The 18,547-nt window shown below is 26.3% G+C and overlaps 1 protein-coding gene across 1 annotated transcript; it reads right to left on the bottom strand.

Annotated features, from left to right (window-relative positions):
- Positions 1–6,170: 6,170 nt before the first annotated feature.
- Positions 6,171–17,541, bottom strand: LOC145831383 (DBH-like monooxygenase protein 1 homolog). Its single transcript, XM_082938629.1, has 15 exons — positions 17,351–17,541; positions 16,871–16,984; positions 16,028–16,174; positions 14,869–14,959; positions 14,358–14,542; positions 13,857–13,931; positions 12,878–12,982; positions 12,428–12,527; positions 12,122–12,288; positions 10,462–10,556; positions 9,698–9,854; positions 8,947–9,074; positions 8,342–8,429; positions 7,563–7,661; positions 6,171–6,755 (listed from the first exon to the last, which is right to left on the bottom strand). Exons 1-15 carry the CDS (start codon positions 17,507–17,509, stop codon positions 6,603–6,605), a joined length of 1,863 nt encoding a protein of 620 aa, XP_082794755.1. The 5' UTR covers positions 17,510–17,541; the 3' UTR covers positions 6,171–6,602.
- Positions 17,542–18,547: the final 1,006 nt, after the last annotated feature.

Genomic DNA, 18,547 nt, shown 5'->3' with positions numbered 1-18,547 from the left:
GTTATTGTTCTAAAAATTTGGATCTACCGTCTTTGTATAATACAAAACATACATATAACAAAACGAAATAGACATGATTATATAAATTACTTACTTATATCGATTAGTATTTAACAGATTCGTAGCTTTAAACAATTTAAATATTAAGCACTCACTGTATTAGTTTACGGTAAAACAAATCAAAAATATTTAACTTTTAATAAACAAAAACTATCACTAATGAAAGGTTTCTTTCAAAAGCTTTAAACAAAATCTTAGTTCTTTCTAAAGTCTTTTTAGTAAACATTTTCCACGTATTTTTTTTTAAAACATCTTCAAAATAAGCAATTGGTTTTTGTACTAAACTAATATTTAGGTTGTATATGAGAGAGATTATTTGAAACTTACTTAAAAGTCTGATTAAACTAAAATGTTATAAAAGTACAACGATAATGAAGTATGTAGTTTTAAAAAGTATAATAACATTTTTTCATGTTGTTAATTGTTTCTCACAGTATATTATGATAAAAGCTTCTTGTACTAACCAAAACTTAGTTGTTCTTATGGCAAAGTGTTTAGCACAAGTCTAATTATTCATAGTTTAAAACTCATATAAACTATTTTTATGTACAAATTAAAAAAAACGTTTTAGATTTCAATCAGCCAATCAAAGCTTTTAGTTATATTTTAAAGCTTTGAATGTCATTTAATAAATATTTTAAATTTTAATAATAATTTAGTACTAAGAATTATTCACACTTTCTTATCAAAAACACATATGACGCAATGGAAAAACAATCAGATATTAGAAGGTATATATTAAAAAAATTACAACTAGTTTTTAAACTTGTAATAAATACAGATTAAATTTTAAAACTTTGTAAAAAACAACTAATAAGTGGAATAAGATTTATTGATAAGAATTTTATTACAATTATTTGATAAGAAAATGTAAATGTTTTATCAATGTAATAATTGCATTAAAATTGATAACTAATTTTGTTTATCTTTAATAGTTTAATAAGAAAATATATATTATTACTAAATTTTATTTTTACATATTTTCTTATAATTTTTTTTAATGTTTTTTTAAACAATAATGTATAATCTGTTTAATATTTTTTTTTACTTAAATATAATCAATCGAATTTTTAGTAACAACCCATATTTTCTGTACATTTTAAAAGTTTTAAATAAACTAAACAAAATTTAATCAGTCAAAACCGTCAGTTTTAGTTTGAAACCGTAAAAAATATTTACAAACCATTTAAAAAAAAATATATTTCATCAATTTTACTCCAACTTTGTACAAGTTCTAATACTAAATATAAATGATAGTAAAAGAAGGTTATACTTAGCTGTTAAAACTCTGCAATTAAAATACAATTTAAGATTTTCTATACAGGCTTACTTATACAATTATCAAAAATTATTCAGTGTGTACTAATACAAGTCATAAATGATATCAAAAGTATGTTTCGCTGTTTAGTAATTAAACAAATTATAAAAACTTCAACTACTTAATAAATGAAAACGTAACCTAAATAAAATGTACTGTTAAGAACTTTTAAATATGTAGTCAAGTATAACGTTGTGTATAAACTTTGTTAGCTTGATAGTACTTTCAAAACTAGTATCATTTAATAGCTTTTACTTTAATTATGTCAAATATGGTTACATGAAATTTCAAATTCGTACAAATCAAGATTTGACATTGGAAATTTTCAAAAAAAAATTTAAGTGACCTTACCTCAAAAAATAATATATACAATAATACAAACATAATTAATAATAATAATCGGTTGTACATTTAATAATTAAGATTATGAAAGCAAAATCATTGAATATTATGTTATAGAAAGAGAATATTAAAAACTATAAAGTTACTTTAAAAGATATTTTAAATACATCTGAATTAATATTTTAAAACTCTACATAAAAACAACGGTTTTTAGGTAAAAATAAGGTTAGTAATAAATTTTTAAATATTTTCCAATGTGTTTTTTTTTTAATATGGCCTCTTATAGAATTTTTTGAGAATTTAAACTGTCGGAATTTAAATAGAAGAAGCACCTCTTAAACTTGATGTTCTATTTTATGCTCTTTTCAAACTTTAAAAGTTCTTCAAAGCATTTTAACATTCAGTTGCTATATTCTTAAATAATGGTTTTAGTATTTTACGCATAATTTAAGAGTACTAAACAAAGATGCAAACTAAAAACACCGAAGTATGGTAATCGTAGTGTAAAGATACATGTACATACAACTAACATAGTAGCTTTTACAAATTAACTTACTAGTAAACAAATATTTTTCACTTGGAGGTGATAAAAAACTTTATAATTTTAAATGAACAATTTGTTTAGTGTTGTATTTGTATAACTAAAATATAGTTTAGGGAGATCGATAATACAGGCACATTTTCCTTTTACTCCCCCGCGTAAGATACTTAATAAATCTTGAAAGTTTTTTGATCAAAAGTGTTTAAATAATCATAAACGCAGTGTTTAAGAGATAAATATAAATTAGGGGTGGCAACGTATCTAAAAAGTAGTCATTTGGCTGGATCCGGTAAATAACTAATTCAAAATGCTCCGGCCCGCAAAAGACTAAATATTTTCGGATCCGGCCCGTTGATTGAAAAACGTTGCCCACCCCTAATATAAACGAACGAAGTAAAATAATCAACTTAGTTAATTCAATGGTCACAAAGATACTTTTTTTCCGATAACTTTTATACAAACTTAAAACATTACTGATTTTCTTTCAAAGTAAATCTATAGAAGCTATTAGTTGTTGCGAATAACGGAAAAACTTTTTCAAAAATTAAATGCAAGTATTTCATGAAAAACTACGTCATAATTAGATTCAAAAGTTTTATGTAAATATTTATAACTGCTTAACAATACATTTAACTTTTGAAAAAGAATCAGAGATAAGATTCGAAAAGTTTAGAGTTTTACAGAATATTTAAAAATGAAAATATATTTATGTTAAGTTGCAAATACAATAAAACTGTTCGACAATAGAATTCATAAAAGACAAGTTTTATGAAATTACGTACTTTTGTCTAGGTTAAATAACCTGTCACCTAGGTACTAACTGCTGGTATGGTACCCACTTTTCATCCAAAAAATGCCTTTTTTAATGCAATTGTTTTTTACCTTGAAATAGAGAAAAACAAACCAAAAGTAAAAGTCCGAAAACACTATAACTTAAATTAAATTATACAGTATTAGATTAAAATGATTTAAAACTAAAGTTTCCAGAAGTTAAGTCGGAAACTAACAAATTTTCTATCAAGTCTAATATAAAAAAACAAACATATCAATGGTTATTTATTCAACGAAAGTAACGAATAGTGCAGTTTTAAATTTGTCTACCTTTTAATTAAAAGATATAATTAAAAATAGTCATACCAAATTTAGGTGGATAAATTTCTATCGATGAACAGTGCAGTTGAAATTAAATTGACCCGAGTTTGTGGTAACAATGATGGACACATAAAATAAGAAAACTTATAAAATTAATAAAACTGGTAAGAACCTTTTCTTAAATCTATTACTGCCAATGCTGACTATGACTAACACAGTCTACTATGAGCACCGCACCATTTCTTCCTGAGAGCACAACACTATCTTATCCTCAACTGTTTTGTTTTCTACTAAGACAACCAGTTAAAACACGAAAGTTGCTAAATAATAAGTAAGTAGATATGATATTATAAAATCCTAAAATATTTTTTTTGACTGAACACAAATTATAAAAGTTAGATCGATGTTTTAATAAATATTTATTTATTTAAAAGTAGCAATCAATTACATGTATTTTATAAATTTAAAAGGTACAAGGTAATACAAGATAGATTAAAAAGCTTTGTGAGTTGAAAATAAATACACTCTTACAAAGAACTAAATAAATTAAATAAATACATTAAGTTCTTGCATTTGTTCAACAAATATGTTTTGTTTTAATGTAAAAATTTGTTTTTGAGAATTTATCTTTAAGAGTAAATTGTATGTAAAACGTAGAGTCCTTTTATATGTCTGTATTACGTTTAACGTAGATAATCAAAAACCAAAATTCTTAGGTAAGCACTTTCGAGCTGTTTTCAAAGTACCTGTGGTATGTTACTGTACTACGTCCCTACTGTTTATTATTTCTTTAGATAGATTAGTAGAATTGACAAAGACTAATAAACTTCATAAAGAAAACCTTTTTTTTTTGATATTTTAAATATACTATTTTGTAAAATTAAATACTCTAAAAAGAAAGATTCTAGATGTAATAAATTCAGAATTTATAATAATAAAGTGTTGTTTTTGTATGAATAATATTTAATATGTCTTTAAATATATTTACACTATATTAATAAATACTTTTACCTTGAATCATATTTATTGGATAACATGCAACTTTGTAGCCAAGTATAAACTAGTTTTGAAAGCATAGCAGATGTAAATAAAGCCTTTCGTTTAAAAAGCTTAAAATTCTAGAACTTAATAACTTAACTTTCCATGAGAATTTAAGTCTCATAACAATTTAATAAAATAAAAAACGCAACATTTATATCCTTAAATTTATATCCCTTTATATCCTTAACCAACAAAAACTCAAGTTTTCGCAGACTGGCCTAAATTATTGTACAAATCTTTGAACTGTACAACAATCTTTAGAATAACTGATTTAAAGTTCAGTAAGCTTTGTTTTATTTTTGTAAAATATTTAATTTTTCAAAACTAAATAAAATTAGAAACTTATATTCTTACTTTATTCAATATATAAAATACAACTATTAAGGTGCTTAAATTTTAATTATATAAATTCAACTCATTAAATTAGAAAATATGGTAAACTTCTTAAGTTAAACTAATCTGTCAAGTTTAATTTACTACAAATAAAACCTTTTACAATTCCAAATTCTAATACTGACAGTTTATTAAAGTGTAAGCGACTCTTAGCTCATCAATTTTTTTTTTACCTTGGTAAAATTATTGTTAAATGTGGTAAAGTGATGAACTATTTCGATACAAGAATATTTTAAATGTTTGTTTATATTAAAATAGCTTAGTTTAGTTTATACTCAATTACAAAAATATTACTCTATAAGTATATAAATAAAAACATAATTTTAGAAAGTTTAAGTATTTTTTAAGCAAAAACTAAATTATATAAAATTCATTCAAGCAAGTAACAAAATAAAGGTACTTTTAATTTCTGTTAAACACCTAGTTAATCATTATATATTTTTTTAATATTCTTTTTTTTAAGTCTTAATGTTCACTCGTTGGCATTTTCTAATTGAAACTAAAAAAGTTAAAATATGTTAAATTAGTTTTGCTCTTTTTAAATTTAATTATTTAAAACTTTAAAGACAGTAAATCTTAATTAAAAAATAAACTAAAGCTTATTTTCTCTAATAAAACATTACTAAATATATATATATATATTTATATGGGTATAAAAAAGTACATTCAACTTTTAAAAAAAACTTTAATTATTAAAACAGCAAACTTTATTTTATTGAAATCAACACAACGATTTTAAAACTTCAATTCAACTTTCAAATTAAATATATGGATTAAATATAGGATGCTATATTTAAAAATATAGCTATGAATTATGAAAATACTTATACTCTTAATTTAATCCCTTTGCTACTGACTTTTTTTTTGAGAAACCTACAAATCGCTGCAAGTCATTGTTGTATGCATTTTTTTTTTCAATATCGAAAAAATAGAGTTTACAACAAAGTAAAGCTGTTTTAATAACTCAAATTAATTTTTTTTGAAAATAGCATCAACAATACAATATGTACGAAAGTTAAATTTTTATTTCTGTTAAAAAAAACAGTTCATCTATATAAAAAGATTAAACAGAAATTTAGCTTACTTATTGTAAATGAATATTTCCAAAATGTTCGATTTATTTAAATAATTTAAAGAAAAGCGAATAAAAAGTGTAAAACTGTAGACATTATACTCTAAGTAATTTCTTGATAAAACGTTATAGAGCAAAATATATCTTTAAAAATAAACATAAAAATTATCTATTGTGTTGTTAAAACTTATTTTGTAAAAGCCAATACTGGTTTTTAAATTATTATTTTTTTTTTAATATTTCACAAACGTTTCGGTTTTCACTAATTTAAAATAAGTGAAAGCCTTTCGAAACGCAAATGTCTTTAAAAAATGAAATAAACGGTATTTTCACAAACAAAAATTTTAAAATGTAGTATTTGACACAGTCAATAAATTTGAAACTGATATTGAGTTTTTTGAAGACAAACAAACTATTTTGAACATCTACATGTTAAATAAATTAAAACGTACTTAGATAAGCAAAAAGTCATTACAGCTTAACGTAAAACTTGAAAGTTAGAACACAAATAATAAATCTTTAGAACAATTTATACATTGTTTTGTTTTTACAGAAAGTAAAGAACACTCTGTACTGGTAAGCACAATAATTATTTTAAGCAGAAAGTTAATTCAAAGCTTAAACGTTATCTTTTTTTTTGTGTTTTAGGTAACCTTGAAGTTATTTTTTACTAAAGAAATTTTTACTAACTATACATTTAAATGGTAAAAAAAACGATACTTTAAAAATGCACACTTGTTAGATCAAAGAACAAAAGCAATACTGAAAAGAAGAGTGCAAATAACGCATCCAGAAGCTCGCAACATTGAAGAGGATCCTTTCTTGGTGCACAACTCAGGAGTGATGTAGGCTGTTTTTATTTCTTCCATTGTGTGACTCGTGTAGTTGACCACGGACTAAAAAAAACAGTTAACTTTGTGTGTGAGTTGCCACAAAAAATAAGTGTGTTTTAAATTATATTTAATTTTGTTTTATAGTAAAAATAAAAAGTAATTGTAACATTTAAATATAAAAAACGGTTTACTTTAACTTTTTCTTTTGGAATTTAAGTTAGTAAAAATAGTTGAATTGTGTATCTATAAATAGTGTAACAGCTATATTTTTTGAATTATTTTTATAACGTACTAATAAGTTGCGTAAAAATCAGTTAGCAAGTTGAAATTTTGTTTGAAATTATTTCAATTATATAGTGAATTTATAATTTTGAAGTTTTTAATTTATCTATAAAACGTAAATTTGTTTAAATTCATAACTATGTTGATAGCAAGAACTTGATTATTTTTATTGTAATTTCTTCTTATCCTTCTTTAAACGATTTGAACTATTAATTCTACAACATCGCAATAATGAAAAGAAATTTAAACTACTAATTTTAACAAAGCTGTTTAAAAAATTCAATTTCAAATTTGCAGTAAAAAATTAAAAACTAAGTCTGTATTTAAAGTTCCAATGGCTGTTAGCACAAAATTCAAAATAACAAACAAACCATTTTGACTAACAAAGACAAACTTTAAATAAAACTTGATAGCTGGCAAAAAACTAGTACATTCGCAAACTTTATTATATTTTAAAAATTTAATTATTCTATCTAGTTGTTGATTCACTTCAGGCAAAAGAAAGTAGTTGGCAAAACATTGTTATTTTCCTTTGAAAACTTAATTGAATGAATATAAATAAATTATTGGATTTGATTATAAACTAACTTCAGGCAAAATGAAGTAGTTGGCAAAACACTGGTACTTTCTTTCGCTGTTCAGCTCTGCTCTCTCTATGCCTCTTATCTCTTCATCGCTCCACCGGGCCTAAATTGTTTTTGCTAGTTAAAAAAGAAGTTTATTACAGTTTTAAGGCACTTGGAAATGAAACTAAGTTCTGACTTAATTTTTAAAATTTTACAAACTTTAAAACTGTTTTCAACCGTCAAGTTGTCATAACTAAAGGTGTTCTATACATAAAAGTTTTTTTTTAATCAACTTAATTAATATAATATTTTATAAACTATGGTAATGTAAATAGAGATATAAGTTTGTTTCTAACTTTGACGTAATTAATACATACAAGAAGTACAATTTGCCATTATATACCTATAAATAGTCTTAATTGACTAAAGTTTTCTTTTTTTTTCAAACTTTGAAGGTTTCAAGACAATACTAGATTACGACTACACTTATACATTTTTTTGAACAATTTATTTTATTAAACTCAAAAATGTAATCAATTTAAATAAAACTGTTTAAACGTTTTTATTGTTTATTTATAATTCAAGATACAAAACAAAATTTTCAGATTTTAACTCTTCATCGTATAGAAATTGAACAACATACTTTTAACGTAATGATAATTAATTTTAAAATATGTAAACCTGATCCATGTAGCCTTAGAAGGTTACCTTGAAAACATAATATATAAACAAAACGTTTATCTTTGTATCCATCATGTTTTTTTAATTAGTTGCAAGATTTTAACACCAAATTATGTCAACCTGATCAAGGTAGTCTTGAAACGACACCCAGTTGTCTCCGTCGTTCACATAAGATGCTGAGAGGTTGAAAAACGAAAATCTGTTTATCCTGTAAACAACACTTCATCAAAAAATTTGTTAACTTAATTAGTTTTATTTGAGCATTTGTTTATAAAATTAAACACGATATCATATTTTATAGTTAATAGCTTTCTTGAAATAAAAACTATGAAAATGCACAATGCTCGCTAGTTTTTAAATGTTGTTAAAGAATCAAAACTTATATAACAGTATCAAAATTACTACAGTTTTTTATTTCTATAAACTATAATTTAACATGTTTAGATCAGTTACTAGTTGTAGTTGACTTTTGCAAATAGACATTTTTGTTATTATAAGAATTTCAGTTGCGAAAAAGTTGTTAAAAATTATACGCTTATCTGAAACAGCTTTTACTTCAGTTTTTAATATAAATAGTTCAAACTTGAAATGTAGATACCTCCATTATTTATATTAAGTTTTATAATTTTTCTTATCAAATCACAGGTTATCAAATCAAATAAGTACCTTTGAGTTAAAAATAATAAGTAATTCATCAACTTAAGTTGAATAAAACTTCAACTGACGTCGCATTGAGGTTGAAGTATTGAACGAATCCGGGATTTTCAAACGTGCTCATGCACTTTTGTACGGGTATCTTCGGGTAGTAGACCATGTACGACAAACACATCTCATCTTCGGTTCCCAGCCCTCCCTGTGTGAACGATTTACTTAGATTGAAATAAAAAACTAACCTTGTTGTACTGTGAGTTTTCAACAACATAGGAAAGGTATTTTATTAAGTTGTATGAGCATGTTTTGTAAAAAATACTGCATAGAAATCCAAGAGAATTATTAGTGTTAAATAAACCACTATTGTTTTTGTTAAAATTTTTAAGTGAGTTATGAATGTACAAATGTAACAGTAAAACTATAAATTCAAAAACAAAGAACAGTATAAGGCTAAAGATACAGATGTTATTATGACGAAATAACAAACAATAGAAAACATCATGACACCAAGCGTGTAATTTTAAAACTCAAATGAAACGTTAAATTACCTAAGTTTACTTACTTCTTTCGATTACATCGTTATTAAGTTATTAATAAGTGTAAGTTATTACATCGGCACAAAAATAAGAAACAACTAATATAATGACGTCACATTACCTGAGTGAACTTGCTTCTTGCAACTGACGAGTAGTTATTACATCACAACAAAACAACAATTAATATTATGACGGAACACTACCTTACAAAACTTGGTTCTTTTAACAGACAAGTAGTTATTACGTCACATAGAAACAACAAATAACTAGTATTACGACGTCACAGTACCTGAGTGAACTTGCTCCTCGCAACTGACGAGTAGTTGCACCGCAGTCTGAACGAGTCCCCCTTCCTCACTTTAACGTAGGGATCCAGATGCTTGATCTCCTGATAGTTGAAGTCGTAAGTTCTGTCCACGTTCACCGGTTTCAACTCCACCCCGTCTCTGTGTTTGTTAGAAAAACATTATAAAAAACAACAGTTTCCAGCAACAAAAATAAAATGACTGTTTTTTTAATAAAACTAGTTAATATGATCTGTGAAAATACTTTAAATAATTGAAAACTATATGTAATTGTTTGGACAGTTTATGTACTTTACACCGTTTACAGTTCACTACTGTAGAAAATCTTTATTAACCTTTTTAACTCTGTTAACTTTATACGTATTAATATTTTGATCAAACTTCGAAACTAAATTTTTTATTTTAATTACAAAAAGGCTTTATTTTACATTTTTGTGATTGTTTTTATTTAAAAATAATATCAAATCTTGAAAAAAGCATAAAGTATTAGGTTATAACTTATTAAGTCAATTATTTAAATCGAACTAAAGTTTAAAAACAAATCTTACGTGTTTAAGTTTATTTTGTTGGCATAATAAAAAGCCGTCATAACAACTATCATCATTCCGACTTTAAATTTTTAATGGTCTATGGTTTTTTTAGTCTATTCAAAAATAATCAATGCATTAAGAAATACTAACACACTTGTTTATTTGACACAAACTTTGAAAACTTCAAACTAAGTAGACATTACATGCAAACAACAAACCTTATGTGTTTAAGTTCAATAGTCTTTCCAATTGTATGGCTGTGTTGCAGTACGGCAAATACATTTAGTTCATCTATAGATGATGTTTCCATTCCCTACGTATAGCAGTTGTGATAACTTTTATTTAAACAGTAATAGTTTTGGTTGTAAAGCGTTGAATCAATAATTTTAGACGTCAGTTTTAGTAAGTATAATTAGAGTTCCGACTTTGTTATATTTACTAAAACAATTCTAATTTCTCTATATTAACTTTTGTGCTTTTTCTACTGTCAATAAAACCAACTAAAAAAGCTAAAATGTATATTTGAGAGATAAAAAATTGAACAGACATAATAATATATAAATTTCAACCAAAATTATAACATACTTATAAAATAACAAATTTTAATATTAATTTAGGTTACCCTGAAACAGTCATCAAGAAGACAATTAAGGCAATATAAATAGAGTCCAAAATGAACCGCTTACCCTCTTTCGGCCCACATCCTTGCCCAGTCTACCTCCGCCTTCCTTACATGGGTGAAAACTCAATTAGATTGTCTAAGCAAGATTTATTAGCTATAAAATCCATCTTTAATAGCGTTTCTTTACGTGTTGTGTACAGCATTGACCGTCCGTTTAACAAAATTGTGGAAGATGCCTCATTTACCCATGATTTCAGTAATTTAGTATGCATGTTTAAAATTCGTTGCGAAAATGATTACGTAGGTTAAACGTCTCAACGTTTCCACGTCAAGCGAGAGCAGCGTGTCACAAAAAAAGCCAAAAAGGTTTATTTTTAATGATGACGTTGAGCCAAAAGGTGAAGAATCATCCATCTAGAACACCTCCTCAATAATCCTAGTTGTGCTGTACATGTATAGTAGTTCGAAGTTGTATCCAGAGCGAGGAACTCTTATTAACTCTAAGTTCTAGAACCACTGTTCATTAAAACTCGTGAGCCGAAAATTAGTAAACAACGAGATTTCTACAACTTAAAGCTTCATAAACAGCGTGTTTTTAGTAATGTTATTGTCGTTTTTTGTAAAGTAGTTTTTGATTTAGTTCCAAAAATTATTTTATTCTAGCAATTTTGTCTTTAAAATAACTTGAAACCAGTTAAGTATAAATTAACTCTACTTTAAACCTTTTAAACGGAATTTTACACTTAACACTTTATGATGTAAGTATTTTTAGCTAGACGTTTAAAAGTCATTTACAAAATATTTTTATCAGTTTATAGCAAGCTTATTTATACGATGCACTAAATGAAATAAATTAATAAACTTTTCTTAATTAGTGATTTGTGTTTTAATTTCTTCAAAAAGCTAGTACCGAAACCAAACTTTTCAAAAACAACAATCAAATAATGTACCAACAAGTTTTTAACAATCATTTCTACAATCGGCTAATACTTAAATTAAAACAGTCAAAAATAAACCAGCATATTTCCATTAGGCATTTTTATAGTTTAATAAAAGTTCAAGAATCCTAACAGTATTACAACGGGAGAAAACTATTTTGTTATAGTTAACGTTTTACTAGCAGTTCAATTAATAACCAACAAATAGTAAAACAACATATTTCAAACAATCTTAAATAAATAAAACTTAATTAGAAAAAAACAATATATTTCATACCATTTAGTTTTACTTTTTAGTATCAAAAGTAGCAAACCAACATATTTCAAGCAATCCTTGCTACAGTCTGCCACCGTGCTGTAAGTCTCCTGGCGCGGCGGTATCAGCTGGAACTCCGACACCAGGTTGCCGACTTGCAGGAACTCGGCATCGTACCGTCTCAGGTCCTCCGTCACCCAGATCCTGAATCCTGAGCTGTCTTCGAACGCTGTAATTAAAATTTTAATTTAATTCAAGTTATATTCATGAAAGAAAAACGTTTCACAAACATGACGTTTTAAGACAGTTATAGAATACCATTACAAGCTACTTGATAAAGTTTCTTTAAATATTACGTTAAAACAAACGTTGCATGGTGGGGTTGTCGTAATGGGTTTCCAGAAGTAGAAATTGAGGAGACCCATCGGTTCCTAGCGGATACCCAGCCTCCGATGGATAGTAGAATTCCTGATAAATTGACGATATTTGATGGTTAAAAAGTCTTTAAACTGGTAAGGTTGATGTTTTGAACAAATTCAAAACTGTATTTACGATTTGTACCAAAAAATGATTTACAACTGAAAATTTTATTTGTTTTAACACTTTAACATTTAAGTGTGCAAACTAAAATATTGTTTTATAAGTTTTTTAAGACTTTTATTTTCGTTCCAGACAGAAATATAGTGTAAAACTTTATATTAGCTTGCATTGTGAAAAAAAAAAAAAATTTATATGTTTTCTAAGCTCAGCACAAAGTATTAAGTTTTAACTCAAAAACTATACATTTAAAAAAAAATTTTTAAATAAATGTTCCGAACCTCTCCACCGACTGCCCACGCGTGAAGCACGGCCTGACAAGTCATGAAATCCATGTAGTTGTTGTAAATGTAGCATTCGTGATCTTCCCCCAGCCCGTACGTTTTCTGTGACGTCATAACAAGTATTTCATGATTAGTGAGGCAGCAAAAAGTAGTTTGTTGCATGTTAGTTTAGAAATATTAGCACAAAAAGTAACAGCTTTTAAATGTCGAAAAGAACGACGAAAATGCAAGTGTGCACTTTTTAAGGGGAAAAAATCGATGTCTTACATTTATTATTACTTTTCACCACTGGCAATGCATAGTGACGTCATAAAAACTAATGTTGCTGTGCGACATAAACTGCCTCCGATACTTATATTTCCATACCTACATACTTCATTGTAGGTATTAGTTTGCAGTTTTAGCGAAACTGCATACTTTAATGTAAAATGCAACAACATCTTGGTTAGTTTCAACTTTTTTTGCCTTTTATAACGTCTTTGGTTGTCAAAAAACATCAAGAAAACTTTTCATATCTGACTAGCTGTCTTTCTGCGAGCTTCCGTTATACAAGTAGAGTAAAATAAAAATAAAAACGGTGTAAAATGTACTAGGATAAAAAAATATTTTGAAGTCGATGTAGACTGTATTACTTAAAAGATTGTTATAATAAAAATTAAACAGTAACTGATCAAGTTCATATAACTTTAATTATTAAATTATTGATGACAATTTTAGTAATAATAATCAAGTAGTTATTAATAAACAATAAATAGTTTCGATTAGACGTTGATGGCTTATTTTAGCATTTCACAACAATTAAGACATGAAAAACTAAGAAAGATTTAAACGGTATGTAAAGTGTAAAATTGTTATTATTCATAATGTTATATTACTTTCCACAATTTAAACAAACTAACCAAGTTCTTACCGCACGAGTTCAGAATTATGTGAATATAAATAAAGTTTATAAATAAGTTTTTTATTTACAACTAACCAAGTTCATGCCGCACGAATGCAGAATCATGTGGTGAACATTTAATTCATTTCCGGCTTGTATGATTGGTTCCACCTGTGTTTATTATTTACTGATCGTAGTTGTTTTAGAGAGGATCTTTTGCAAAATTGTTAAACAGTTGACAAACAAACCCTTGAAATTTTTATAATTTAACAAACTTTTTGTTAAAGTTCAGGCAAGTATAAGTGTTTTAAAAAAAATTTTCAACAATGTTTACTTGGAGTTTTACTTCAAATGATCTTTTGGCTAAAATATCAAAAAAATAATTAAAGTTACTATTATTTTTTGTACTTTTAAGTATTAATTTTCTTCAATCCTATGCGTGTTTTTAGTCAATCTCAGACAGTTTATTGAAGTACTATTGTTATTAAGAATCAGTTTGCACTTTTATACAAAAAACCTTATAATATCATGTTTTTCTTTAAAGATAAAATACAGTACTTCTTTTATGTTAATTTTTAAGAAAGATTGTAAACTTACTTTGATCATGTGCTTTTTACCATCAAACTCAGGTAGCTTGAAGGTTTTGCAGTTGTAGTAGGTTTTCAAGACTGGTGGAGAGAAGTTATCAGTTTTAAACTCGATCTTCGAATATCCGTTCGCTTCCGATATCTCCTCGGTTATCCGTTCCTGGTTACCGGTGGAAATCGTCACACTGCGAACTCCTGCAAAAATAAAATACTGAAATATTTACACGTTTGGTTTTTTATTGTAAAGCGCACTTTATTGAAATATAAAAATAAACTCAAATATAAACTCCAAGCTACATTAAATCCTTTTTCATCTATACAAAATACATTTGTTTTCAACTTGATGATTTAAATTAAATAAATTTAAAACATTTAGGAAGTACTTATTTTTTTATTTTCAACAGACTCCAAATTGTGTTTATTGTTGTCAGTTTACACTTATTTAGTTTACGAAATACTTTTTATTGATTAAAGTAAGATAAATTAAAGTGAAACTTTAATAAGTTTCCATAGCAACCGACCTCTATTGCTACCATGGTAACTTGCACCGGTGATTCTCGGACCCGCTGGGTCTGTGCTTCCATAAGCCCAAATCACCTTTAAAGTGTCTTCCTGCAAGTTACATTGAAATAAAAAGTTTATTTAGTTCAATAAATTAATATTTTATTCATATCAAACCGGTTTCTGTTGAAAAAAAGTGTTAACATACACTCGAAGAGTTAAACAAATATTGTATGAATAAAAGGAATTAGCACAAGAGCTATATTTGAAAAAATTATATGAAACTGTTACAAAAAAAGTAAATAGAAAATTCTAATACTTATCAAAATATAAAATTTTTAACATGTTAGCAACACAAAATAAAACATGAATATTAATAGTTGTTTTATAATAAGTAAATATTTGTTAAAACAAGAATACTTGTTTTAACAACTTTATAAGAAACAACTTTATAAAATCTCAAGCTTTTAAAACATAATAATAAATAACCTAACAAAAACAAAAGATTTGTATCATAGTTTTTAAACATGATTCATTTACTTTGGTGCCATGTAGAAAATAAAACAGGAACAAATTTTAGTCTAAAAAATGTATACTTTCAGTAGCAAAAATGATAAAAAACATTATGGTTCACAATTTTGTGCAACAAAACTTTGTTTTAGTTACAATTTAGAACAGTTTTAATAAAATTTTAGATATACTGCATAAAAAGTATTTAGCTTTTAAACATACCAAGCATGAAAAAAATACTAAAAAAAGTCAATTTAAGTAAAATTTTCAACAAGTAAAGCTTCACATTTTAGACTAACACCACTAAATATTAATAGTCATAGCACTTAAACAACATACTATGAATATAAAGCAAAAAGTATACATTTTCAAATAAAAAATCCCCTAAACTAACACGTTACCCATAAAATCATTTAACACCGATATCAAAAAACGAATTTACACCGATCCCCATACAACCATGTAACACCTAAACCGATTAAACCAACTAACACCGGTATACATAGAAAATAAACTAACACTGATACCCATAAAAAGAACTAATACAGATACCCATATAAAGTCAACCAACACCGATATCCATAAAACAACTAACACCGGTACCCATTAAACCAATTAACACAAATACCCATAAAAAATAACACCGACACCCATATAAAACCAACTTACACCGATCCCCATGTCCTGGTTATCGCAGGTCTGCAACTCCCTCCTGAACCTGACCACGGTCCACCCGTTTTCCTCCCTGCCACCCAACACCTCGGCGTCCTGCTGCTCATCCAAGATGGGAGCGTAGTTTCCCTCGCCGTGCATGTCCTGTCAAACAGTGTACATAGTTGTTTTTTACTGGTAATCAAAAAACTACCTATTGCTTAGTATCCGTTTGTTTATAGAATGTTAAATAACAACTTATAGTTAAACAGCATATTAAGACATGAAAGTAATTTTAATTGACATTCCATCATAGTTGTTTTACGACAGATAAAAATTGAATGTTTCTGTGAAATAGGTTTCTTGCTTTTGTTTTTAACATAAGCTATTTACACAAGTTAGAAGTATATTTTAAATACATTAAACGCCACCTCTAGTAAACTAAATAATATAATTTTAAGCTTGAAAATTAAATACAATACTTAGAACTGTCATAAATATTTAACGTTCCCAACATTTTTTTAATGACATACAAACATCAAATTTTTTCAAAAAGTAAATATTCATACATTTATTTTCAGTACAAGCTATTTTTACATTGTTTTCAGTACAATCTGTTTAAAATGCGAGTACTTTTTAGACCTAAATTAAAAACAACACCACCACATATACAAAGTACTTTTCATTTTATGCCATTACTTACAACTGCTGATTCAATATAATAAAATATTTAAAACTTTCAACTGACGTAATAAAATCACATTAGCTTTTTTCCTTAAAATAAAGATAATAAATTAAATAAAAAACAACAGTAATATGTTCAACTATCACCAGTAACAAATAACAATGTTTTCGACTTACATATAAAACAACATTTCCATCATTCTTCACCCATCCCAGGTAAATATCCGCCCCTGTCATTGCTCCGTTAGGGGAAAAACCTAATCCAACCCAACCTAGTGTGCGGCCTCTAACCTGGTAAGTAAGGATTAGTTGAGATTTTAAGCAAAATAAATTTTTTTAACACAGTGCAAATAATCGCACGTTTTTTGTTTATACAAGTATTAAAGCTTAAGCTACCCATACAAGGTAATACATTTTTTTCGTCAAGTAACTTTTTTGTTAAAGGTTTTAATCAAAATTAATAATTTTTATTTTTTTTATTTATCAAAAAAATCTTTCTATGTAGCTTTAGGTACAATTTTTGTATATAAGTTGTTCAAAAAACCTTTTTGAATAAGTTTCGTGATTTAAAAAATATTTTTATCTTCTTCATAGTGTTAAAAGTAAGGTCAAAGCTCTCAAAATAAATTGTTTATAAAATTCAAAAAATCTTTAAACCTCAAAAGTAATCGTTTTGTTGTCGTAAGCCCAGTACAGATGATAATTGTCGTTGATTATTATTTTATGGTTTAGTGATTCGTCGCTGACGTCGACGACTTCTTGTGACGTAACAAGCACTAACAGCGACGTCATAATCAGTATTATAAATGACGTCATGATTGATATTAAAGGTTAGTCTTGATAAGTTATATTAGTCTGAAAAAAGTTAAAACTAGTTTTTGTTTGAAAAATGTTTATTTTAAGATTTATTAAAACTTACAAAACATGTTAGTTTTAAAAACATATGATCAAAGTTATGATCAATTTAGAGGTTACTTATAACTTTTTAGATAAGTCTAGAAACTGTTTTAAATGTGTTCAATTTGAATAGAAAAGTTATTTGAATGAACAAATAAAAAGCATGTCTAAAAAAACACTAAATATATTCAAAAGTAAACATACAAAATAAACAACAAAAACACTTTTTACTAAAGTTCTTAGAACATACGCTAAAATATTTTAATAATAAAATCTTTTTTTTTACTAAATCTTTTGCGCAATAAGTATAGAGGTTGCATATTAAAAAGAATGAAACTGAATTCTTTCAGACAGCTAAATTATTAAGATATCGTTTCAAATCAGTTTTACTAACATAAACACGTCATTAGTTTTACTAATTTGATATCATTTGTTTATTTATGTATAGACAGACTTTTCAAAAACTTAAATTGCCTTCAGCGAAGTAAAAAAAAAACTGCTTAGTAAACGAAGCTGCTTTTAGTATAAACGTAGCTTTGAACTTGTCCTTAAATAGTGTTATGTACAAAGGTTTGTTTTTTTATAAATTAGAAAATAACTAGTATCTAACATTATATGTTATAGATAGTCAATAGTATCAAAAGATGAATTATGCAATAAAAAGATTATTTTTTATAAACATAACTCTTAACTTACTTTGAAAAACTACAGTTGTGAAAGCTAATACTTATTGATTTTTTTTAGTTTTCAGCCGACAGAAAACTAAATGTTCAGTAAAACTTGGATGACATATAGTATTTAACTTTAAAAAGTTTTCATTCTTTACTTTGGTATTAAGAAATACATAAAAATCGATAAATGAATGTAACTGTTTCATGTTTTTACAACTGTGACTAAAGCTTTACTTAACATATTTTCTAGACGTCCATTAAACTTAGTGTAAAAAAATTACTCAAT

This window comes from Thalia democratica, chromosome 3 (genome assembly GCF_965202585.1).
Source record: "Thalia democratica chromosome 3, ktThaDemo2.hap1.1, whole genome shotgun sequence".
Lineage (NCBI taxonomy): Eukaryota > Metazoa > Chordata > Thaliacea > Salpida > Salpidae > Thalia > Thalia democratica.
Note: the sequence above shows the minus strand (reverse complement) of the source record. Positions and strands in the feature narration are given on the sequence as shown.

What these genes read in the sequence shown, in the direction of transcription:
- LOC145831383 (XM_082938629.1), bottom strand. Translation starts at nt 17,509, where the DNA reads ATGACGTCATTTATAATACTGATTATGACGTCGCTGTTAGTGCTTGTT. An exon ending in ACCAGGACATGGGGATCGGT is followed by an intron (nt 14,960 to 16,027) that starts GTAAGTTGGTTT and finishes TGTAACTTGCAG; the next exon opens with GAAGACACTTTAAAGGTGAT. An exon ending in CGACAACCCCACCATGCAAC is followed by an intron (nt 12,289 to 12,427) that starts GTTTGTTTTAAC and finishes TTTTAATTACAG; the next exon opens with CGTTCGAAGACAGCTCAGGA.